At 43.0% G+C, this 26337-nt stretch overlaps 1 protein-coding gene and 1 pseudogene across 1 annotated transcript in view; one reads left to right on the forward strand and one right to left on the reverse strand.

The window, feature by feature from the left end:
- LOC144493806 (uncharacterized) overlaps positions 1-26337 on the forward strand; it is a 229650-nt gene that overhangs the window by 150571 nt on the left and 52742 nt on the right. The window contains exons 17-22 of the mRNA XM_078213330.1: positions 478-522; positions 1486-1539; positions 7665-7718; positions 12148-12201; positions 14453-14524; positions 23886-23921. Coding sequence (XP_078069456.1) covers positions 478-522; positions 1486-1539; positions 7665-7718; positions 12148-12201; positions 14453-14524; positions 23886-23921 — 315 coding nt within the window. The remainder of the gene's footprint in view (positions 1-477; positions 523-1485; positions 1540-7664; positions 7719-12147; positions 12202-14452; positions 14525-23885; positions 23922-26337) is intronic.
- LOC144494490 (U2 spliceosomal RNA) lies at positions 2478-2607 on the reverse strand (annotated as a pseudogene).

The raw sequence follows: 26337 nt of genomic DNA on the forward strand, positions 1-26337 counted from the left end.
GGGGGGGGGCGGGTAGGGGGAGGAGAAGCACCCAATTTTGAAAGGAGGCTACTGATGGAGACAACCCCATCCCTAGGCCCCACCTGTACCACCATAAAACTGCAACAGGTTGAAGTTGGTGAGGGGTAGGGTTGGGACAGCCTTCTGGGGAGTTTTATAGGCCCACTCCTACATGCAAATTCACCAGCGAGGGAGGGACCATACAATTCTGCCCCATATGTTTCCTCTCCCTTGAAGGTGGACTGCAGTAATTCAAGGAGATGGCTCACCACCACCTTCTCAAGGATAATTAGGATCAGCAACAAAATGTTGCCCTTGCTAATGACACCTAAATCCAATGAAGGAATTTTAAAAGGTTTACTATTTATACCTAAATTCAATAGGATTTTCCCTTTTTTTTCAGACAGGATTTTTTTGTCTTTATTGAATGCTTTAATATCAAAGAATAATAATAATTTTGTTGTATTTCTCTTGTAGGGCATTCTTGGAATGCCAGGACATATTGGACCAATGGGACACAAGGTTTGTATATACTTTCAACATCAAACTTGCAAAGCCAATATTATAGCGAGGTGCTGAAATAGAGCATCCTGCAGGTTAATGACTCCCTGATCAGATCATTTTGCACTGTATGTTATATTATATTACATTATATTATGCAAACTCATGAATGGGCCTAAGGCCTTTGGTCCTGGAAAGTGCCCAGTCTACTGAAATTACCCTGGTGCAGCTTCCTGCAGTAGTATCATGAGTTCATCATTAAAAGAATACTGCCATCAAGCCAAAAAGATGTTCTGCCCATCACACAAATGAGTAAGGTGGTATATGAATTTCAGTGCCAATGTGATGCTCGGTATGTAGGCCTTATATCCCACAAACTGATGAATCATATCAAATAACATGTCCCTTCTGCTGTTCACAATGGGCAAGGTATTGACCATACTCAACCAGCCCGTGCTTGCAAACTCAAAACACAGTGTCCAAAATTAGATTTATTCCTCAATTGGACAACATTTGCAAAATAATCCTCAGTACGCTAAGAATTACAGTGGCAACCAATTTAAAATTCCGCCCACCATGGAAATTGAAGTGGGCAAGGGGTAGACTATGGAAAGGTCCGTTGAACTCAGGTGGAATTTTACAGTTTTGGGACGAGCGAGGCTGTTAAATCCTGCCCTGCAAGTTCTCTCTATGTCTGTGTGGGTTTCCTCCAAGTGCTCTGGTTTCCTCCCACTCTGCAAAGATGTGCAGGTTAGGTGCATTGGCCATGCTAAATTGCCCCTTAGTGTCAGGGGGATTAGCAGCATAAATACATAGAGTTAAGGGCATAGGGCCTGGTGGGATTATAAATGCAGGCTCGATGGGCTGAATGGCCTCCTTCTGCCTGTAGGGATTCTGTGAATTGCTGCAGTTTTAGATTAGCTTAAGTATAATAATACAAATCAACCCTTGTGTGGAAACTAATTTTAATGTGATTTGTTACAGGGTGAAAATGGAATTCCCGGGGAAAAGGGAGAAAGGGGATCTTCTGGCAAAACAGTAAGATGTCTTATAATATATATGTATATATAAAACATGGATTCTAATTACATAAATGTTGAAGTATCAAATAATGGCTATTTAAGAAAATTTAAGTTTTGTTTCTATATTTTACAATACAACAATGTGTTTTATTAATATTATTCAGACAGTATTTTGTAATTTTTTATCAAAAATTTTATACTACAAAACAAAGATCCAGAAAATTGCATAGATTTGATCCAGATTTTGGAAATGCTCCAAAAAACTAGCCACAGGTAATGCAGTGCACCTAAGAACAGTAAGTGTTTTTATTTTTGCCAATTCAACACTGAATTGACCTTGCCATTGATGGATGATAGACAAAACTGACTTAGCACACTTTGTAATATCCAGATTCAAAATTCCTGCCACTTCATTACAGGTTCTGATGGCATCACAGACACAAAATTGAGCTGTCTAGCACCACAGGACCACAGTGGGCCACACTGACAGCTGCCACTAATGCAGTGCCCTATACTGGGCAGGATGCTGGTGTGAGCATGGCACAAGTGCACCAATAGCACAAGGAGGGGTTGGACAGTTACATTAATCAACCATTCCAGCTGATTTGATGCATGTTGTTGAAACTTAGTCTGCACAGCTCTACTCAACTTCTGTGCTAATCACTCTCAGCTAAATATGCATTCAGCTGCATGAGGAACCCCCACTAGTGCTATTGAAAGGGACTGGCTTTCCAAATTAAAGTGAGGTGCCTTTGACCTACTTTTGGCTAAGATCAATTCAATCAGATCAAATCCAATTCAGAGTCTCAACAAGTTGAGACATTTCCGATCCAGGCTGACAAGACAGGGCGGGTGACTAAGCCACCCTGTCCTGGGCCTGATCTACATGAGTCAAGCTGATTGGAGAAGGGGGAGGATCCTCCTCCAAGACTTGAGCTCATTTGCATCTTAGCCAAAAGGCCGAGATGCCGCTTTTAAAAATTGCTTCATATGAAACATATGAAGCCTCAGCATAACCTCATGACCTCAACCAAGTGCAGATCCGATACTACACTTGATCTTAGCCAAAAGGCCGAGAAGCTTTTGGCTAAGATCAAGTGTAGTATGGATCGCCTGCACTTGGTTGAGGTCATTAGGTTACGCTGAGGCTTCATATGTTTCATATGAAGCAATTTTTAAAAGTGGCATCTCGGCCTTTTGGCTAAGATGCAAATGAGCTCAAGTCTTGGAGGAGGATCCTCCCCCTTCTCCAATCAGCTTGACTCATGTAGATCAGGCCCAGGACAGGGTGGTTTTGGTCTCCCGTCCTGTCTTGTCAGCCTGGATCTGAAATGTCTCAACTTGTTGAGACTCTGAATTGGATTTGATTTGATTGAATTGGAAAAGTATTTAAAAAAAACTTCTGCTGTGGAGAGGTTTGTGGAAGTGGTTTGTTTCAGCAGGTCTGTTGGTGAGCTTGTGCATCATTTCAGGGAGGCCAGAGGATTTTGTTACTTGTAGTTTGCAAGAAACATGAGAGTTTTGTTGGAGTGCTTCTGGGTCTGAACATAACTAACAGATGGATTAGAAGCTGCAGAAAGTGGAAACTCTGAAAACAGGGAGGAAGGAGATGGCTCTACCTTTTCTGCACACTGAGAGTTTTCTGACAGCATGTTTTAGACCCTCAACTGAGCCAGGGGAAATGCCTGAGGTGTATTGGGTTTACTAAGGAGGTTGTTATGGAACTATGTCACCTCTTTGAACATAACCTGAAGCTTTACCCCAAGGTTAAGATGATGCTACCAATGACCAAAAGTTTCCATGGCTTTAAACTTCTACGTAACTGGTTCTTTCCTGGCAGGAGTGGGCAGCATATCCAATATCTCCCAGCATATTCCAGTAAGGCATCCAGGAGGGGACAGAATCCTTATATATACCAAGAGAGGTGATGATGTTGTATTTCCACGTTACAGAAAAAAGGATGTATTTTTGGGCATGCATTTTTGCCAGCATAGCAGGATTCCCAATGATGTAAGGAATCACACAGGTGATTTTCAGGGGGGTCACCACGTCAATAGGAAGTGATGTGGGATCCATAAGGGTTTCCATTTCGTCACTGTGCAGTTGGTGTGTGGCTATGTATTTCGTGTCAGTGAATATCTGCTATCTTGGCAGCAGCCATTCTGCTTGCTGCCATTCCAAAGGGTTCTGTCGATACTGCTGTCTTCATGCCTCCAAGAATAACAAGAGGATGCTGATTTGGCAACAAAGGATATCTCCTGTGCATCTGGTTGATGATCTCCTCCCATCTGCCACTCGATCACGCAATAGTCGGCATATAATGAGAGCCATGGAGCCACCAGGAAAATTATGGCACAGACTATCGGCTTGTTGGAGCAACACTCAGCTGGTCTCCAGTTATGCCAGAATGTATCACTAAAATAAAAGCAAAATACCCTGAATGCTGGAACCTTGAAATAAAAACAAATCACTGGAAAAATTCAGCAGGTCTGGCAGCACCTGTGGAGAGAGAAACAGAGTTAAAGTTTGGAGTTTGTTGCTGCCAGACCTGCTGAGATTTTCCAGCATTTTCTGTTTTTATGGCAGAATGTACTTCCCAGTTCCTGGTGACCTGCTGCTTCCTCCATAATTTCACTATCATATGAAAGAATTCCAGTCTACATGAAGATTAAAGTCCGCCACAATCGTTACATTGCCTTTGTTACTAGCTCCAATAATTTCTTGTTTAATGCTCTGTCAAATGGTATAACTATTAGCATTTTCTGATTCTTGCTATATTTACTGTCATCCATACTGATTCTACTTCATGATCCTTTTGTCCTTTTACTATCAGGACTCCCCTTCTGTTTGGGATTGAAATGCAATTCCTAAAGCTCCTACCTAGTCACATAGTCTTGTGACCTTTGCCATGAGACATTAGCTGGGGACAGCCATGTTGCATTAAGTTCTAATAAAGACATTGGGGCTAGTTTTCCCGTTCCACCCGCCATGGGAATCATAGCGGGCGAGGGGCGGCCAGTGGAAAGATCCATTGACCTCGGGCAGGATTTTCCGGTTTCAGGGTGGGCGCGACCAGTAAATCCCGCTCATTGTACTAGAAATAAGTTCATAATATGGGGTCTGAATTGAAGCTGAAATTGCATCTTGAAGAGCTAGAGAGAAGTCACTGTTACTGAAAGAGAAACAAAAATGTTCAGAGCTCCAGAAAGTTTCTCAAAAAAACCACTGAAAAGGAAAACAAACGAATTGTGTGTGTCAAATTGGCTGTTAATGTTCCTCGCCCAACTCTTGTCAAAATGAAAGGCAATATGCAGCAGAGCTGGCAGCTTTTCCACTTACAAAAGCAAAACTATGAGATTGCAATATATTTAATTAACAAGCCCAGAACTAATGTGAGCAGCAACACTTAAAACTGTTGAGGAGAGACTGCTACAAATTGCATTTCACATAAACTCTCCAAAGAACAGAAAAAAACAGACAGCAGAAAGCTTGAAGGTATGCTTTGAACCCCAAGTAAACATAATTTATGAATGTCCTGTGTTCAATATTAGGGCTAAAGATAAAAAAGAGTCTACTGATCAGTATGTGACTGCAGTAACACAGCTCACAGAATTCTGTGAATTTTTACAACTAAAAGATAGAATGCATATAGAATTCCTCCAGTGCAGCAGGAGGCTATTCGGCCCATTGAGCCTGCACCGACTCTCCGAAAGAGCATCTTAGCCAAGCCCACTCCCCCTGCCCTGTCCCCATAGCCCCATGCATTTGCCATTGCTAATCTATCTAACCTAAACATCTTTGTGTCCCTAAGGGGTAATTTAGCATAGCCAATCCACCTAACCAGCACATCTTTGGATTGTGGGAGGAAACTGGAGCACCCGAAGGAAATCCATGCAGACACGGGGAGAATGTGCAAACCCCCCCAGGCTGGAATCAAACCCAGGTCCCTGGCACTGTGAGACAGCAGTGCCACTGTGCCACCCTCGATGATCTCATTAATGGTAGGGTAGTCTTAGGTATAAGTGATTCTACAGTGAGAGCAAGTCTACTGAGAGGGGAGAACTTAGTCTGAAGAAGACAATTGACATGTGCAGAGGGAAGCATCAGCTAGAGCATATGTATGACAGAACAGACCAGGTATTGCATTATGCTGATAGACATTTCAAATCAAAAGAGCAGATCACACACAAGGGCAGTATGCAAATACTGCAGAGGACATCACACAAAAGAAAGGAAGGAAGGCTTGTCCAGCTTGGGAAAAGTACTGTTCTAACTGCAAGAAGCTGAATCATTTTGTACACGTGTTTGGCTAGAAAAAAGCAAAACAAGCCCACACAGATGGCCACTAGAGAAGTACCAACCAAAGAATCTGATCAACCACTGTTCACCATAAAGCAGGTTGACTTTGTCAAGTGTATAGGTGATAAATGGTTTGTGACTGTTAAAATGATGACTGCAGGAGGAGAGCATCAAATGAACATAAAGTGTCAAATAAACACTGGTGCATCAGGCAACATCATGACATTCACAGACCTGTATGAAGTGGTTCAACATGGAAATCCAAAAGTGAAGCCCACGAAAGTAGGGTTGAGGCTACATGATTGCACGATACCCATGTTGACAGGATAAATTAACCTCTCGGGCGGGATTTTCCGGCATTGGGGCAAGCGTGGCCAGAAAATCCCACCCTACCTCTTTGACCAAGCCTTTGACATCTGCCCTAATATTTTCTTATATCGCCCTTTATCTAAGTTTGCTTTATAACGTTCCTGTGAAATGCCTTGGATCATATTATTATGATGTGGAGATACCGGCGCTGGACTGGGCACAGGAAGAAGTCTCACAACACCAGGTTAAAGTCCAACAGTTTATTTGATAGCACGAGCTTTTGGAGCACTGCTCCTTCATTAGGTGAGTCTCCTGATGAAGGAGCAGCACTCCAAAAGCTCGTGCTACCAAATAAACCTGTTGGACTTTAACCTGGTGTTGTGAGACTTCTCATTTTATTATGTTAGGAATATTATATAAATATAAGTTATTGTTTCTTGATCAAGTATGCTAAAAGTTGGGAATGTCATTCTTTGCCAACAGCAATAACATTCATATAGTGTCTTTAAAGTAGTGAAGCATCAAAATTCACCTACTATAGGCAGTAGATTTGCTTCAATACACTCTCACTTGTCTCCATTACAAGACTGCCTCGGTCAAGTATGTCAACTCTTTATATTGCATATTTAAATTTAGTGAGACCTAAGTTCAACATTATGCCCTTGAACTTTAATTCAAGAGGCTTGTGATTTTTGCAGCGATGGAATAACTCATTAGCTCAAGAAGAGTCTCATGGGGTCAAAGTGTGAACTCTGTTTCTCTCTCCATAGATGCTACCAGCCCTGCTGAGTTTTTCCAGCTTTTTCTGTTTTTATTTCAAGTGCACTCAGTTTTGATTCCCTACTACTATATTTTGTAACATTTAGAAAAAAAACTATAAAGCAGCTGAACTGTATTTTTCCTGGCCAGTTTACATTAAAGAAAAAAAATCTGAAATGAAAAACATCTTTATCTTAGTGTCACTCATTCTTACTGCAGCCCCTCAGGAAATTGAAAGAATTCTCCAGCTCCCTATATGTCATTCATATTTTCTTTATGAAATATCGCCATTACATTTATGCCAAAAAGTACAAGTTCATGGTCAACTCACATTTGGGTAACAATTCAGTTGAAACTATCCAAACTTTTAATGGAATTTAATGGACCGTACTCTAGCCTATCAACCTGCAGGATTTACTGCTCATCTGTGTTAGAGTATTTTGAACACTCTGTTTTTATCTGCACAAACTTTATATTCCAGTCAGTATGCAGTTAGTTTTAAGTGTCTTTCATTGCTTTATTACTGATTAAATCAAAACAGGGAACAGCAATGTTTAATTTACTTTAATATATAGAAATTATGCTATGCAAAGATTAGGAGCAAATGCTTGATTAAAATAAATGGATCATTTACCACTAAAATAGTCATTAAATAAATTTAATATAAATGCATTAAACCATTCCACTCTAATTTTTGCGAAGTACAACTCGATCCCACAAATGTAACATTTTCTCATTTCAATAATAGATGTGTGTTTTTTTCTTTTGCATTAGGGTGAATTGGGATTACCAGGTATACCTGGTTCACAAGGACTACCTGGGACCAAGGTATTGTACATAAAGATACTTTCAATTCAAAAGATCAGGCACTTACATGTTAATTAATTTGAAGCTGTATATGAGATGATAACATCTGCAATACTGTTCATTATCATACTGCATTTATTTTGAATTACTTTCTATTTTCATTTGTATTTCTTGTAACTTACCAGCAGAAATAATGCAGAAGAAAAATGCCTCATGAAAACTGCCTTGATAGGGAGCTAGCAATGAATAATGCTTTAAAAATATTTTTATTAATACATGGAAGTATACAGCTTTTAAAGTACTTTGGGTGAAATTCTCCAGCCATGTGTTTCCCACTGCTGGGAGGTGGCGCATTGTTTGCTCTGATTCCGCTGTAGTCAATGGCAATTCCCACTGATGTCACCCCATGCCGGCAGCAAAACTGCGGGCAAGGGTGCACTGCCGGCGGGACCGGAGAATCCTGTTGGTGTGATCAGCTGGAAAATTCCAGCCTATGTATTTGAATATAGAACATAGACTGTTAGAAATTTACGATTATCTGATATAAGATGGCTAAGAAAACCTAGCTTGTCCATGGTGAGCATCCAAAATGACTAACCGCCATGTTTCCAACTTGAAGCCAGAGGGAATAGGAAAGATGCTGCTAGCATTGTCAATGTTATGGAATAATGTTTTTTTTTAATATGTGTAAATCTCACTTTTTGTACAAAATAAAAGCTTTGATTGTCTGGGAAAGGGCTTTTGAGACCATTTGTCATCAGTAGGGCCTCACTTGAAACAGGTGCCTTCCTGTCAGACTGTAGGCTGTTCATTGATGTTTTTCTCATCATCTGAGTGTTGTATGCAAGGTTCTGCCAGGAGCCCATAGATTCAGAAATACTCATCCTTTGTGTACGTTGGGCTTGAATGTTTGTGCACATGGACTCACATTTCTTCTGCAAACAAGTTTGATTATTTGTAAATGGGAGCCTTTTTTGTATAGATGTTTGAAGTTTTACATAAGTGGCTAGTAAGTCTTTATGTGTGAGATATTTGGATTTTCTGCCTACATGGGCTTGCATTTCTGAGGTTGCATATGCCCACTCATTGACCCCAATATTTATTGCCCAAGAGGGAGAGTGAAAATGGCTGGGGCCACACAGATCCTGTTGAACTGAATGACAGGACCAAATTATGATTTTTCATTTCCCATCTTGTAACCAACTAAATTGACATTTTTGCCGGCTGCTGGTGTGAAAACCAGCAGCAAAAGGTTGTAACTAGGGTGACGTGGAGTTCATCCCTAGCAATCAAGAGGCGGTAAGATTGGAGATTGGGACTTTGAAGGGAGGGGAAAGAGTCCATTGCCTTGGTGTGGGGCAGTGGGGGGAGGAAGGCTAGGTTTCAGTGCTGGGAGCCTGAGGGCAATCGTGACCACAGCGGCGGGAGGGAGAGGCTGCAGTCAGCACCAGAGAGGCTTCTTCTTGCCCATAGGGGTGCTTTAAAAGGCATTTCTCTTCTTGAATCAGCAGCTCCTGCTTCCTTTTCACAACCGGGTTTTCTGAGCCTGAGCCTGAATAACAGCAACTTGTATACACTTAGTGCCTTTATGTAATAAAGGTTGAGATTCTCCAACCTCCCAGCTGTGTGTTTCCACCGGTGGCAGGTGGCACGTTGTTTGCTGGCAGCGGGATTCTCTGGTCCCGCCGCTGTCAATGGGAATTCCTATTGACGTCACCTCATGTCAGCAGGAAACCCACAGGTGGGGGTGCACTGCTGGTGGGACCGGAGAATCCCGCCAGCATGAATGGCCGGAGAATTCCAGCCAAAATGTCCAAAATTACAGGAGCATTATGAAGCAAAATCTGACACCAAGCTGCACAAAGCTAGGGCAGATTTCCAAAAGCTTTTTACTTTATTCTTTCATGGAAACAAGGTCAGCATTTGTTGCACGTCCTTAATTCCCATTGAGCAATCGAGCTGGTGTAGGTACACCCATAGTGCTGTTAGGAAGGGAGTTCCAGAACTTTGATCAATCAACAGCGACATGGACAGTGGGGTAGTGGTAATGTTACGGGCTAATAATCCAGAGGCCTCAGCTAATGCTTTGGAGACATGAGTTTAAATACCACCAAGATGACTGGAATTTAAATTTAATTAATCCTGGAATTAAAAAGCCAGTCACTGGAATGATGCCTATGAAAATGCCGGGTCATTTAAAAAAATCATTTGGTCCACTAACATGCTTCAGGGAAGGAAATCTGCTATTCTTACTCAGTCTGGTCTAATGTAACTCCATGAGCACAGATTTCTCAGAAGAGTGTACAGCGGGAGGAGATTACAGAGACAAAGGGAGATGAGGCAATGGAGGGATTTGAAAATAAGGACGGTAATTATAAAAATTGAGGTTTTGTTTGACCTGGTTCCAGTGAATATGAACAGACACGGGTGGATAGGTGAATAGATTTGGTCTGAAACAGTAGATTTTTGGATGAGGTCAAGTTTATGGAGGGTAAAATGTGGGAGACAGCCCCAGTGGTAATACAGGCCCACAAGAGGCAAGATGCCTAGGGCAGTATGGTGGCACAATGATTAACACTGCTGCCTCACAGCGCCAGGGATCCGGGTTCAATTCTGGCCTCAGGCCACTGTCTGTGTGGAGTTTGCACATTCTCCCCATGTCTGCATGGGTTTCCTCCGGGTGCTCCGGTTTCCTCCCACATGTCTCCCAACCTCCCAGTATGCTGGGAGATCGGCGATTATGCAGTGGCCCCCTGAGCAGTCTGATGCCAGCCTCGCGAGCTGGTTTAGGCCCAGCCTCTCCACAGGCATAAATCGCCTGATGGCCTCTGTGCTGCACAGAGTGCTATAAACTCATTTAACTAAGCCTGTCAAAAAACTGTTTTCCTGCCCGTTGGTCACTTAGAATTCTTTTGGGAAAGTCGTGCCAAACATCTTGAAACATATTATATTATGGCCACTATTGCCTCGACATCTTTATACCTTTACTTCTAGGTCTGCTCTGGCTCATTTCTCATTGCTAGATCCAATAGAATATTCTCCCAGTTGGATTTCTTACATATTTGGTTAGAAACTAATCCTGTTGTCGATGTAGGAACCCAAGGCCTGCATAACTAAAACAATCCTTTTGTTATGGATGGGTACCAAGATACAATATCACACTGCCCTCTTGCATCCTGAAATTTCCAATATGGCAGTGCAGTCTCGCATGCTGACATTTTCAAACTGACAGTGCCAACCTTTCACTGCCAGTTTGGCAGTGCCTGGGAACTGTACAGCCATGCCCCTGACCACCCAGGGGCCACAAAGAATTCTGATTAGCCCCGGCCCCATCCCTGGCATAGTTCTCATTGTACAGCGGTTGCAACAAGGTCCTCATTGTGGTGCCCCTGCATCTTGAGTGGTGCCAGCTACTTGCATGATGGATCACCACCTCCAGTGCTGGCATTCTGTTCAGGCAGGAGAGGTTCTGGGATTTCAGCTTTAAACCAATTGGGCTAACCAGAGTATACTGAGAGATAGTGGTGTAGTGGTAATGCCACTGGACTAGTAACCCAGGGGCCCAGGCTAATGGTCTGCGGACATGGGTTCAAATCGCACTACAGAAGTTAATTGAACTTAAGTTCAATTAATTAAATCTGGAATTGATGCTAATGTCAGTATTGGTGACTAGGGAACTATTGTTGATTGTCATAAAAACCCATCTGGTTCACTCGTGCCTTTTCAGGAAGGAAATCTGCCATTCTTACCAGGTCTGGCCTCCAGACCCACAGCAGTGTGGTTGATTCTTAAGTGTCCCTTGAAATGGCCTAGCAGGCCACTCAGTTCATGGGCAATTAGGATGAGCAACAAATGGTGTTTCTGCCAGCAATACCCTCATCCCATGATAGAATAAATTTTTTAAAATGCATTATTTATATTGTATGTAAATACACTTTTCCGTATGTTTTCCGTATTTTATGAAAAGGTTAGTGATAATGAGTTTCCCAGATAGTACAACATGGGTTACACTCATAAGCTTGATTTGATCCAGATCTATAGCCAACATGTTTTGAGAGAGAATCTGCCAGCGACAGGGGAAGCAGCCGCTCCTCTCCAAGGAGAAACACTGGAAATCAGGTGGTTACAAAAACATGTTGCAGGAGGCCTGAAACCTAGTTGGCTCACGCTTATTCTCACTTGCTAAATGTTGCATAGTACCAGGGGAACTCAGTAAAATAAAATAATATAGAATAAAGAGAATAAATAAAAGAAGAAATGCCATTATCTGATGATCCCAGTGTAACTCAGATAGTTGTGATCTCCCCATTTAAACCATCGGACCATGGAAGCCATGCACCAACACCCCCACCCCCCCCCCCCCACCCCACCCATATTTGTTAATACAGTAAAATTGAAGCAAATTCATAAAGTAGCAATGTTAAATGGCTTAATCTGTTTCATTATATAGGGTAACAAGGGTGAACGAGGAATCCAGGGTATTCAAGGACAATATGGTACTAAGGTAATAGATCAAAATTTTACAATTTGTGATATAAGTTGTCATTCTTTCTGTCCAAATCTAACTCTTTTGCAAATTAAGCAGGATCAGCTTTGTGGATTTTTTGCATTTCATTGTAAATTTAAAGATATTCTGTAGTTCCAATATTTATTTTTAAAAAGCTTTAAAATGTTACAGATTATTGTCTAAATGTTAAAACTTTTAATGTTGTGAAAGAGCAACAAAGTTGTTAACAAAGACAACATTTAGTGTACTTATTATTATGCAATGGTAGGACTGATAAAATAGTACACATTTTCTAAAACTTTAAAACATTGCATGCTTACTTCATTCAGCAGCACAATCAGACAAAGTGAACCCAGTAGTATCGGTGCTTATCAATTGGACATCTTTTTGTTGAACTTCCATGTCCATGTCAATTTATTCTTATTATAAATTCTCATGTCCATATTCACAACAAGAAACACTCTAACCACCACCACCACCAGTGATGGTGTTACCATCACTGAATCCTCCACATCCTTGTCGACATCCTTGGGGTTACCATTGACTAAAAACTCAACTGGACTCGCCACATAAACACAGTGGCTACAAGAGCAGGTCAGAGGCTAGGAATACTTTGGCAAGTAACTCACCCCCTGTCTCCCCAAAGCCTGTCCACCATCTACAAGGCACAAGTCAGGAGTGTGATAGAATACTTTCCTCTTGCCTGATTGGGTACAGCTCCAACAACACTCAAGAAGCTTGACACCATCCAGGACAAAGCAGCCCATTTAATTGGCACCACATCCACAAGCATCCACTCCCTCCACCACCAACACTCAGTAGCAGCAGTGTGTTCTATCTACAAGATGAACTGCAACAATTCACCAAAAATTCTTAGACAGCACCTTCCAAATCCATGATCGCTTCTATCTAGAAGGACAAAGGCAGCAGATACATGGTAACACCACCACCTGCAAGGTCCCCTCCAAGCCACTCACCATTCTGATATGGAAATATATTGCCGTTCCTTCACAGTCACTGGGTCAAAATCCTGGAATTCTCTCCCTAACGACATTATGAATCAACCCACAGCACGTGGACTGCAGCGATTCAAGAAGGCAGTGCAGCACCACCTTCTCAAGGGCAACTAGGGATGGGCAATAAATGTTGGCCAGCCAGTGACGCCCATGTCCCACAAATGAATTTTAAAAATGGAAACGTCCAACATAAATTATTACACTATAATCAGATCAACCTGGCACTGGAAGCACTGTAAAACTTGACACTGTAATAATACCCACCTGCCACTGTAACACAATGAATGTGTCATGCTATAAGTACAACTTCTTTACCCTGGTACCATTGTGTTACATTGTTAAACCCACCTGCCACCGGTTACACTTGTCACTGTGAATATACCTACCTTCTACTTGTTAGGTTGCAGCACACAAATGTTGCTATGCTCAGCTCCTCAGTCTGTAATACAGAGAAGCTCTTATGTCCAAACAACTCCTCTTATTCCCAAATATCCCTAAATTCTACCATTTGACAACCAAGAATAATATAAGATCAATAATGCCTGACAACAAGGCAGTATCACTTTAAATAGAGATTGAATTATGTCTGGGTATCCGGGTCAAATTATACCCAATAATGCCTGCTTCACCTAGAGTCTGCATTGATCTTCCATGCTGTGGATCCCCCCCACCCCGCCCGACCCCCCAACTCCCCCACCCCAGTCAGGATGTGTGACACAAACTACATTATACAGCAAAACATATAAGTACCTCATAAAAATAGCGTCCTCTTTTTCTAAAGTTAGCTCAGTTTTGTGATTTTTGAAGCTATCGAAATTCAGAAATTTGGAAAATAATCATTTTTCGTGTTTGAACGCTTAAGTGATGTTGCTAATCGCAAATGTTTGAGTGTTGTGGTTGTGACAATTGATGACATTAATGTCAGTTATGGTACATTTAATATCAAATGGTAGCTAAGTAATTGGTTTAGACTGCAATTGATGCTAAATGATTGTTTTTGAACATAGTTAATGCTAAATGATTGCTTTTGAACACAATTGATATAAAATGAGTGCAAATAACTACTGTTGAATGCAAATGAAGTCAAACTTTACAGGTCAGCATTCTCATTCTGCTTGACATAACTGAATGCTAACATGGAGTCTAAAAGGACAAGAAGGAATATAGAGTTGGGTTTGAACACGGCAGTTCCTTAAGAAGAGCAATGATAGGTTTTGTTTTGTATTAAATAGGGGCAGAAAGGAGAACCAGGTTTACCAGGTCAGCCAGGACACTCTGGAATGCCAGGAATTAAAGGAATAAAGGTATAGTGTTTCTATTCTCACTTTGTAGCCCTGTCATAACCTTCACAAGAAGCTCCCTGACTCAGCAAATTTATGATGTGGCGATGCCGGCGTTGGACTGGGGTAAGCACAGTAAGAAGTCTCACAACACCAGGTTAAAGTCCAACAGGTTTATCTGGTTTATTTCACCTGAAGAAGGAGCGACACTCCGAAAGCTTGTGCTACCAAATAAACCTGTTGGACTTTAACCTGGTGTTGTGAGACTTCTTACTCAGCAAATTTATCCAGTGAGTTGAGCTATCCAGACAAAGAAGCTCCCAGGTTCAGCTCTAGTTTGTGCCAATCCTCAGAGCAGTGGTCAGCTTCCCCGGATTGGGGAGGAATCAATCAGGATTCTTGTTTTCACTCTCCACCAATCCCTCTTAGAAGACTTCATGCGTAGACTAGTTTGAATCTGTCTACAATGTCTCTGTATGTATAACTCACCAGCACCCACTGTTGGGTCTCTCACACACAAATTAGTGACTATTTGGATCAGGTTTCCTACAGATTCATGCCCCATCAATAAGTCACGCCTTCAGGAACAGAGGAGAGAAGCAATTTGCAAAGAGCAGATACAATTACAGGAAATTTGATCCACTGTATGATATTTCATTTTTCATTAAATTATAGCATTCATCAAAGATCCAGATAGTCGACAATTTGAATTTAATTTCTCCATTCCTCTCCCACAGGCGCTGACTCATGCTAACTCACTTTCCACAAGTGCTAGCTATTCTCCAGCTGTCTATCGAGTTGCTGACTGTCAACAGACTATTGTCCAAAGTGAGCATGACAGCAAAGCCTGATTGTCCACACATTGGGTGGTGACATGTACATGAACTTTCCAGTAAGGGATCACTCAATGGTGATCAAGAGTGGGATCCTGGAAAATGTGTTTCCATTCTCAGCTTGAATCAAATTTTAAATGTCTGTTGTCTCCTTCACTGAATTAGCTCAGGAACATACTGAGACTAAACCCACTCGGCAATATGTTTACCCAATAGGCTATCTGGTGAAGAAATCATTCATTGTCTAGATTATTTCGGCATTTTCATTATTTAAAAAAATCACAAATGGGAGATTCTCAGGTTTAATAGTCTCAGATTGAGAGGTTTGGTTAAGTCTTAAAGCAATTTATGATTTTTATTCAGATGAGATTACTGTTTGGTGATCATTGCTATGGAACTATATTTCATAATAGTATTATAAAATGGTAGCATTTTATCTTGTATTGTTTTATTGTCAACAAGAATAATTGAATGCCAGCTTATCCTGACATAATACTGTGGCTAAAAGAACAGGTCAGAGCCTAAGAATTCTGTGCGCGGTAATTATCTTCCTCTCTGTGACCCCAACTACCTCGAAGGACAAGGGCAACAGATGCATGGGAACACCACCACCTGTTCCCTTCCAAGTCACACATCATCCAGACTTGGAAGGGTACAGGTGGTGGTGGACTTGGAACTATCGGAGGTCCTTCACTGTCACTGATCCAAAAGATGGAATACCACCACCTTCTTGAGGGCAGTTAAAAATGACCAACAAATGCTGGCCTAGCAGTAAGATTACATCCCATGAAAGAATTTTTAAAATCCCAACTACAAAAGCTCTACAACAGCAACATTTAGCAACATTTAAAAAGCATTTGGATAAGTACATGGATGGGAAAGGATTAGAGGGATATATGCCAAACGTGGGCAATTGGGACTAGCTGGGAGGGCACCATGGTTGACGTGGATCAGTTGGGCTGAAGAGCCTGTTTCCATGCTGGCATGAATCTATGACTCTAACAAATCTAAATTATGATAGGCTGCTAATTATACTCAAAATGGTGGTGATACAAGTGAAAATTTGAGACCAAGTGAAAAGTTGGTTGAAGGTTTTGAAATAACATATGCCCATTAACAGAATAGGATGAAGGAAGGTGCTGAGTACAGTCCTCCGCTGAATCAGAGTCTGTTTTCATTCTTAACTATCCAATCATAGCCAGATGATCACCTGTAGTGGCTGCTCTTCCCACTCTCAAACTATTACCCTTGCTCTAGCCCCTTCAAGGACCTATCCTTGCCCATTGCACCCCCCCCCCACAGCCCATTTCTTATCAACACGCCCCTCAAGGACTTCACCTGAAAGCATAGCATCATTCACACTGACAACACCCAGCTTTACCTCACCATCACTTTACTCATTTCCTCCACTCTCTCTAAGTGATCAGGCTGCTTGTTCAACATCCAGTGTTGGATAAGCATAAACTTATTTGGGAAGATTGTCAAATTTGGAAGTAACAAAAGCATAGATTAGGATTTCAACAGCATATGTCATTGGTCATGGCTACAAACTCTATTCTCTGGCCACTAAATCTGTCCCACTCCTGGCAACTGCCTGAGACTAAATTAGACTATTCACAACCTCGGTGCCATATTTGACATGGAGATGAGCTTCCAACCACATACCTGCGTCAATAAAAGACTGCGTGCATGATTTTCCAGGCCTGCTGCATTGCTCGAGTAGCGCAGCAGGCCAGGAAATGTCAGCGGGAGGGCTGAAACGGGGAAGCCAATCATGACTTTCCCAGGCCATTTTTTATGGCTTGATCAGCCATGCGCTGGGAAACAGAGGCTGATTACAATATGAAAATTCACATTTCCATCTCATTAGCGAGCCTGGGATGGTAGTGTCCAGGCTTGCTAATGTTTCTGACCTCACCAGAGGAGGTTCTCACCAGCAGGGATTAAAGCTGGTCCCCATCAATGGGGACCAAGTGTGATGGCCTCGCTGGTGGGTGCAGAGGATATTGAGGCCCCCCAGGGAGGTTAGGGGCAGGGAGATGCCTCTTGGGCAGTGCCAGCCTGGCACCTTGCAGTGCCCACCAGGCACCCTCCTGGTGCCAAAGGGGTGGGGCCTTCTGGGCGCAGTGCCAGACTGGGGATGGGCCGATTGGTGATGGAGCGGAAACCACTGAGCACTCTGCACAGCGATTGGGGGGGAAGGAGGGAGGGGTCAATTGGGGCTGGCCATGTTGGGGGGGGTGGTCAGGCTGGCCATCGGGGGGACAATCAAGGCTGGCCATGGTGGGGGGGTTTAGGCTGGCCATCGGGGGTGGGGGAGGGGCGGAGGCTCAAGGGCTGGCAATCAGAGGGGGCGTGGGGAGGAGGCTGGTGATGGGCACACTGATGCCTGTCTGTCAGGTGGGATTAGGCCACGCCACCCCCCTCCCCCCACTATCAGTGTGAATCCCCTGACGGACTCTGTGAAACACAGGGTGCTGGAAGTTCAACTAAGTTCACCCAAAAAACGGGTGGGAAAATCACCCATTTTCCCACCAGTTGGGCACTTCATTTTTTTTAGAAAATCACGCTCTGCGTATTTCCACGACCATAACATCACCCAACTTCATCTGCGTCAGTTCATATGGTATTGAAATTTTAATCTATGCTTTTGTAACTTATAAACTTGACAATTCCTATGCATTCCTTGCTGGCCTACCATATTTTACCCTCTGTAAACTTGAAGTCATCCAAAACTCTGCTGCCTGTCTCCTTATAGCACCGAGTCCCATTCATCTCATCCCATACTCACTGACCTGCACTGGTTCCCAGTTAAGCAAGATTTTTAACATTTTAAAATTCTCATCAGTGCTTCTAAATCCCTCTGTGGCCTCGCTCATGCCTAACTCTGTAATCTTCAATAATTACAAACCTCATAACCAAACTAAGTAGCTGCATTCCACTAATTCTGGACTCCTGATCGACCCTGATTTTAATTGCTCCACAACTGGTGGCCATGTCTTCAGCTGCCTAGGCCTGAATTTATGGAACCTCATGCCTACACCTCTCTATTTCTTTAAAACCTATCTCTTTAACTAATTCCTTAGCCAGAAAGTCTCCACTATCCAAAGAGTCGGTGAGGAACACATCCCCATTGAGTCTGACTGGCCCTGCAGCGATTTTACACCCCATTGTACATTGATTGGCATTAGGCAGGACCTCCATCCCTCACTCAGAAGGGCGTCCCACCTTGGAGATCTGTCAGCCAATCTGATTGGCCAACAGCTCTCCAGTCCCTCCAGCAACAGAGCTGCAGTGGCCAGAAGAAGAACTGAATGGTGCTGCCTGAGACTAGGTCCTGGGAACTGGTGACCCAGGTAAATGTAAGGGTTCCCGGGACGGAGAGGGTAAGGAAGATCTGGGCGGACACAAGGGGGGCAATCAGGGTCTCAGGGAATAGGCTGGAGTGGAGTGAGGTCCGCAGGTCCCTGGGCCTTAAGGGAAGGGTGTTCAGCCGTAAGATGACACCTGCAACCTCCCATCCCTTCCGACTCAAGATCTAACTATTTTTATATTCAAATTTCCCTGACAGAACTTAAATCGGCCACGGGCATAAAAATTGAAGCTGGGCAGGAAGCTGCCTTTAAGTGGCCAAACTTAAGGACAAGGGTGAGCTTCCTATCCAAGTCCTTGCCTGCCCCAGCATAAAATCAGGGCAAGTGGGAACCTGGAGGGAATCCCATCCCTGCAATTGCATGCACTCCCGAGGCAAGCATGAAATTCTGGTCCTTATGTGGCATGGCGTCAAATGTTGCTTTGTAATACTCCTGCATAGAAAATAATACATCTTGAAACTGAGGACAAAATTTCTCTCTCGTGCTCATTTTATTGTAAAATAAATGAATGAAACTGGTGTAATTGCACTGATCTCAGAATTTCTACTGTGCTAAAATGGATCATTGGCATAGCAGATTGTTCCAATTTTATTTAGTTTACATGAGTTTGTACAGCTGAGCTTCAGACTCAATTTAAAAAAACAGTTGGGCAATTCTCCGGGGCCGCAAGCTTCAAGTGGGATTCACGATGGCCCATTGAATCGGGTATGATAACCAAAACGGGATTCTCGCCAAGCGTGAAACCCATTGTGAGTCTCCTGGCCCACTGCGCCAGCCCCAATCAGTTTCTCACCCAGAGCGGGTGAGGACTTGATGAATACTCATTCATATTCATTTAAATCTAATTACCGGGTTTGATGCCATATCCTCCCAGCCTCCTGATACGCTTTCATCGTTGCACCCGCCCCCCCCACCCCCCCTGCCCACAGCCTCCTGATACGCTTTCATTGCTGCCGCCCCCCCTGCCCCTCTTCCACCCCAGTGGGAAGCCCAGCAGGCACCGATTAGTGCTAGTCCGTGCACCAGGCACCTTGGACTCTGAGGGGGCTAAGTACTGTGCCCACATGCCCCTCTGCTGCTGCTAGGCTGCAGAGCGAGGGTCCCGGGAATTGGGTGGCTTCGGGCTAGAGGTTGACCTCGGGACTCTCCTCTGGGATGGTGGTCTTGTGGCCGGATGTCTCCTTCTTGCCCTCGGAGACTCTTAGCATGGTGATTTCTGGCAATTTTCTGTTTTCATTATTGTCTGTGTTCTGTATTTTTGAAATGGCCTGGTCACATTAATATCCCTGCCCTTGAACATCTGGAAGCCTTTAAAATCACAGCAACACTCCATTCTACAGAAGGGATTGCTCTTGGTTGATTTCAGAAGCCCCAGGTGTGATCAGACCCCTTTGAACTCATCTGATTGGCAGGAGATGTCAGTTTCACAAGGGGGTTTCCCCTTTGTAGCCTGAATGAGCCAAAAACTAGAGTTCAACTTAGGCTCCTGGCGCTGTGACACAGCAGTGCTAAGGACTGTGCCACAGTGCTGCCCCATTGTCTTTGTTCTGAAGATCATGGTGGGTCTTCTTCACTCCCTCATCAGGAATAGCATGCATGCACTGGTGGTAGCTCTCATCCATAGAAGAGGCTGCCACCATTCTTCCTGCCACCCTACTATGCCCCCTGCCATCCTGGCACTGACACCCTGGCACTAACAATTGGCAGTTTGGCACTGCCCTGGGTTGGGGCCTAAAGGAGTGGGCTGAGGGAGGGTGGGGCCTTTGGTGACCCCATATTGCCATGTCTCTCTCTTGTGAGGGTGGGGGATGGGGCAACTGATTTAGGGGGTGGGTTCGGGTTACCCTTATGCCTAAGTGGTGGGAGGGTGGGGGTAGGGTGAGATGGGGAGTGAGTGACCCATACATTTAGTGGTGGAGTGGAAGGGAGGTTACCCCCCCAGTGGTGAAAGTTTGCAGGCGCTCCCTTGGTTTGCAGAGTGTTGCCATGTCCATGGCAGGGAGGGGGCTTGTCAATTAACTCCGGGTGCCCTTCAATTCTTGTGAAGGTGGGCTGGCCAGCATGTATTCTATTCAGGATTTTTTCAAAGTCCAAAGATGTGCGGGTTAAGTTGATTGGCCATGCTAAATTGACCCTAGTGTCAGGGGGATTTACAGAGTAAATATGTAGGGTTACGGGAATAGGGCCTGGGTGGGATTGTGGTCCGTGCAGACTCGATGGGCCAAATGGCCTCCTTCTGCACTGTAGGGATTCTATGAAAAATAGGTGACTGTATCTCACCTGGCAAGTGCTGCCAGTGCCAATCGGAAACACTCCGGTTTTCCCGCTGACGGCAGCATTTAGTTTTTATTCTGGAATATTGGAGCCAGTATTTAACTCCAGAACAAATCTGGCACAAAATCTGTTGTGGTATCATCACAGCAGGGACAGCAGAGTATGGAACCAAATGTTTTAAACACTTCGCTGATCATCCATTCTAATCCAGAGCTCGTGAGCTGCCAAAAGAATGATTGAAATTTAATTAAGAGCCCCCATCCTCTCAGTAAAATGATAATTTTAAAAGGTTACCTTTCACTGTGGAATAAAAAGATTGAGGAGATACATGTTTTAATTTAAAAAATGACTAATAATTATATACCCCACATCCTTTTAAAACAAATATAAGTGGATTATAACTGGCGCTCATAAAGATGCGTTCTATCTAGATTTTAATTTTTTTTGTCCTGATCCTCTTTGAAAATAACCAAAGACGGAGCATCTGCAAAACAGACTGGTCCAAAATTTGCTAGAAATTTCTGCCTTAAGAACATTCACCATTATTCCAATGCAGACATTCCAGGAAGTTATGGTGTGTATGACTTACAGAGAAACTATTTCCGCTGTTCATGGATCTCAACAGAATGGCATAACTATCTGGAACATTTGCACCACTTCACCATCACCTCTCAACAAAAAAAAATTGGCCTGGATTTTGTAGTCAGTGATGAAGGAATGGCGCTAAGCTGGCAGCTGCCCCCAGACTTCTTGTGGACTTTATGGAAGAACCATTGGACATCTGATATAGTTCAGCAACTTCTGCAGGAGACTTTTGATTTGATTTGATTTATTGTTGTCACGTGTATTGGGGTACAGTGAAAAGTATTGTTTCTTGCGCACTATACAAAGCGTATAGGTTCATAAAGTATATAGGGGAGAAGGAAAGGAGAGGGTGCGGAATGTAGTGCTACAGTCATAGTTAGGATGTAGAGACAGATCAACTTAATATGAGATAGGTCCATTCAAAAGTCTGATGACAGCAGGGAAGAAGCTGTTCTTGAGTCAGTTGGTTCGTGACCTCGGACTTTTGTATCTTTTTCCCGACAGAAGAAGGTTGAAGAGAGTATGTCCAGGGTGCGTGGGATCCTTGATTGTGCTGGTTGCTTTTCCGAGGCAGCGGGAAGTGGAGACAGAGTCAATGGATAGGACTCAACTATGAGAGAGGGTGATGTAGTGGTAATATTGCTGGACTAGTACTCCAGAGGACCAGTTGAATGCTCTAGGGATGTGAGTTCAATTCCCACGCTGGCAACTGGTGGGATTTAAATTCAATAAATAAAATCTGGAATTGAAAGCTAGTATCAGTGATAGTGACCAATTATTGATTGTTGTAAACCGTGTTTGATTTACTAATGTCCTTTAAGGAAGGAAACTGTCACCTGACCTGGTCTGGTGTCTATGTGACTCCAGATCCACAGCAATGTGGTTGATTCTTAATTGCTCTCTGAAATTACACTCAGTTCAAAGGCAATAAGGGATGGGCAACAAATGTTGACCTTGCCAGTGATGCCCACATCTCATGAAGGAATAAAGAAAAAACTGTACTATATCAGCTGGGTGCAGCAAATATCAGCTAAAAATGGTCAGGTTGGAACAACAAATTGCATTTATATTTTGTTTAATGGAGTAAGACACCCATAAAGAAACTGGTCTGATTTTTGTTCAATAATTTACATCTTTAATACTCACACATCTGGGTGCTTCACACAGATTAATATGTGCAGCAACCTTTACCAAAAGTAGATTTGTGAGTGGATACAATAGTCACTAAAACAAAGGACTACCTAGGAAAGAAATTGGCAATGATTCAAACATCTGTTTCATTTAAAAATTAAGAAAGCTCCAATATCTGTATCCTTAATTATTGCCACAATCTTCTGGCTTGTGAAAGAAACTGAAATTCACCATCCGATTCAACATGTTGGCCGCGACAAAGAGTAATAATTGAAGAATTTGTGAAATAAAGTTGATTTATTGAGACATCTTCCCATCAATAAGGTTACATAAAAATGGGGTCCTATAGCACTGTGCAGTACCAGATTTATCAAAATGTTTTGTACCTCAGCTTAAATTTTTATCATACTCAAGTGGGGATATCATTTATTACAGAAATTGGATCAATCCTTAATCAGAGATATTTAAGCAGTGTGTTATCCTTACTACCTATACTGTGTTTTCATTTTTGTCATAGCTTGGTACTCATAAATAGCCTATTTAGAAATATGCCATTTTTACTTTCATGGAGAATCATTGAATCCCTACAGTGCAGAAGGAGGCCATTCGGCCTATCGAGACTGCACTGACTCTCCGAAAGAGCATTATAACCGTGCATATTTATCATGGCCTAAGCCACCTAATCTACATATCTTTGTACACTATGGCCAGAGTTTTACCGTCTCCCCGCCCCAGAATCGGGTGGGCGAGGCTCACAGAACGGCATTCTCCGTTGGCCTCAGGCGGGATCTTACAAGCCTTGGGTGGGCGAGAGTATAAAATACCAGCCTATGGGTCAATTTAACATGGCCAATCCACCTAACCTGCACATCTTTGGACTATCCAGGAACACCTGGAGGAAACCCACGCAGACATGGGCAGAATGTACAAACTCATAGACAGTTACCCAAGGCCGGAATTGATCCCAGGTCAAATACTTCAGACCAATAAATGTTAAAGATTAAGCAATGACATTTAGGTTTCTTTTCATGGTATTCTTTCTATTTTTTTACTTTGATAAACTGTAGTTAAATTCCACAGGATACAGATGACACTGAATGCTGAAATGGTTCATAATTTTTAGTTTGCTTGTACCAAGTGAGAAATTTTCAAGAAAAATTTCAGAAAGTTCAACCTGTTTTCTTTCAGGGTGACAAAGGGAACACAGGTGTCAAAGGAAATCAGGTAAATTGCACTATTCTCTTTATAATGGCGAATCAATTAATAGTTAAAATATTCTAATTACACAAATATGAATAAAATTGCAAAACAAAATCCATAATGCTAGTATGAAATGTGAGAAAAGAATCAAGGTGCGAAGGAAACTTGGGAATTTTATTTGAGTATTATTGTAATGCACACCACTACGTGTTATTATTGTCACAATTTGAATTATATCAATTGTTAAAAACTTGGAACATAAAATATTAAATGTGCGAACAGTGTCCAAGAATGCAACCAATTGTTCTGTGCCTCGGAATAAAATATGGGTGTGAAGTAGAAAGTACCACATACGTGCAGTATTTGCATTTTAGTGCTGTATAAGACAATAAGTACAGGTTAAATTGAACTTTTAATTTAAAAATAACGGGCAGAATCTTCCGGCAGTGCTCACCCCAAAACCAGAAAATCCCGCCTGAGACCTTTCCATGGTCTGCCCCTCGCCCGCTATGATACCCGTGATGGGCGGAACGGGAAAATTCACCCCAACATTTCACTCTTAAATACATTCTAATGGAAAGCATTAAACCTTTTTAAAAATGTATTTATTTGTCACAAGTAAGGCTTACATTAACACTGCAATTAAGTTACTGTGAAATTCCCTTAGTCGCCTCACACCAGCGCCTGTTTGGGTCAATGCACCTAAACTAGAAAAATATCAGATAATAGCAGCTTATATTCTGAGTCATTTTATCTATTTTGATTAGAATACTTTTAATTTTAATGAAATAATCAAAATATTTGACACCATTCATTGAACAAAACTAGTTAAAGTAGATAAGGGGACAATGAAAGAAGCATAGAAAAAAAGAAAGAGTTGACATACTGTAGATTATTTCATGTCTTAGGGTGAAGTGATTCATAGCCAATGAATTACTTTGAGATGTGGTCACTGTTGGTTTATAGGAACACACAGCAACTAATTTGCAGAAACGTTGCTGTCTGCAGGATGTTGATTAGATATTGATGCTTTGCATTCGTGTGTTGCTTTAATATTAACCAAGGGCAGCCTAAGCTCTCAGCCTTTTTGTACATGTCAGCAATGCACTTTTGTCATTGCTGGCTTTAGGAGGGGGCACCTTGCTTTCCAAAGTATGGCTTTAGCCACCTGTGTAGACCTATGGCCCAGACCTGACACTGACTTCACTGTCCTAAACTGTTCCTTTGCTTTTCAATGGATGCCTCTACTAGTGAGGTCCAACACTCTGTCTCAGCATAGCATGTTGCTCCTCTCTAAGATCCTTGAACCTTTCTCTGTGTAAGCATTCTACGTAGCAAAAGCCACTAGCTTTCGGAGCGCTGCTCCTTCGTCAGGTAATTGGGAGTTCTGTTCACAAACAGGGCATATAAAGACACAAACTCAATTTACAAAATAATGGTTGGAATGCGAGTCTTTACAGGTAATCAAGTCTTAAAGATACAGACAATGTGAGTGGAGAGAGGGTTAAGCACAGGTTAAAGAGATGTGTATTGTCTCCAGCCAGGACAGTTAGTGAGATTTTGCAAGTCCAGGCAAGTCGTGGGATTACAGATAGTGTGACATGAACCCAAGATCCCGGTTGAGGCTGTCCTCATGTGTGCGGAACTTGGCTATCAGTCTCTGCTCAGTGACTCTGCGTTGCCGTGTGTCGTGAAGGCCGCCTTGGAGAACGCTTACCCGAATATCAGATTCCGAATGCCCGTGACCGCTGAAGTGTTCCCCAACAGGAAGAGAACACTTGCCTGGTGATTGTCGAGCGGCATTCATTCATCCGTTGTCGTAGCGTCTGCATGGTCTCCCCAATGTACCGTGCCTTGGGACATCCTTTCGTGCAGCGTATCAGGTAGACAACGTTGGCCGAGTTGCAAGAGTATGTACTGTGTACCTGGTGGATGGTGTTCTCACGTGACATGATGGCATCCGTGTCAATGATCCGCGTTGGAACTTCCGATGCGCCACAGCGAAAAACCGCACCGACCTCCTCAGAAGACAAACATGGGACACGGCGGACAGAGTACCCTTTGTCATCCAGTACTTCCCCGGAGCAGAGAAGCTACAACATCTTCTCCGGAGCCTTCAACATGTCATTGATAAAGACGAACATCTCGCCAAGGCCATCGCCACACCCCCACTTCTTGCCTTCAAATAACTGCACAACCTCAAACTGACCATTGTCCGCAGCAAACTACCCATCCTTCAGGAGAACAGTGACCACGACACTACACAACCCTGCCACAGCAACCTCTGCACGACGTGCCGGATCATTGACACGGATGCCATCATCTCACGTGAGAACACCATCCACCAGGTACACGATACATACTCTTGCAACTCGGCCAACGTTATCTACCTGATACGCTGCAGGAAAGGATGTACCAAGGCATGGTACATTGGGGAGAC

Source organism: Mustelus asterias, chromosome 5 (assembly GCF_964213995.1).
Source record: "Mustelus asterias chromosome 5, sMusAst1.hap1.1, whole genome shotgun sequence".
Taxonomy (NCBI): Eukaryota; Metazoa; Chordata; class Chondrichthyes; order Carcharhiniformes; family Triakidae; genus Mustelus; species Mustelus asterias.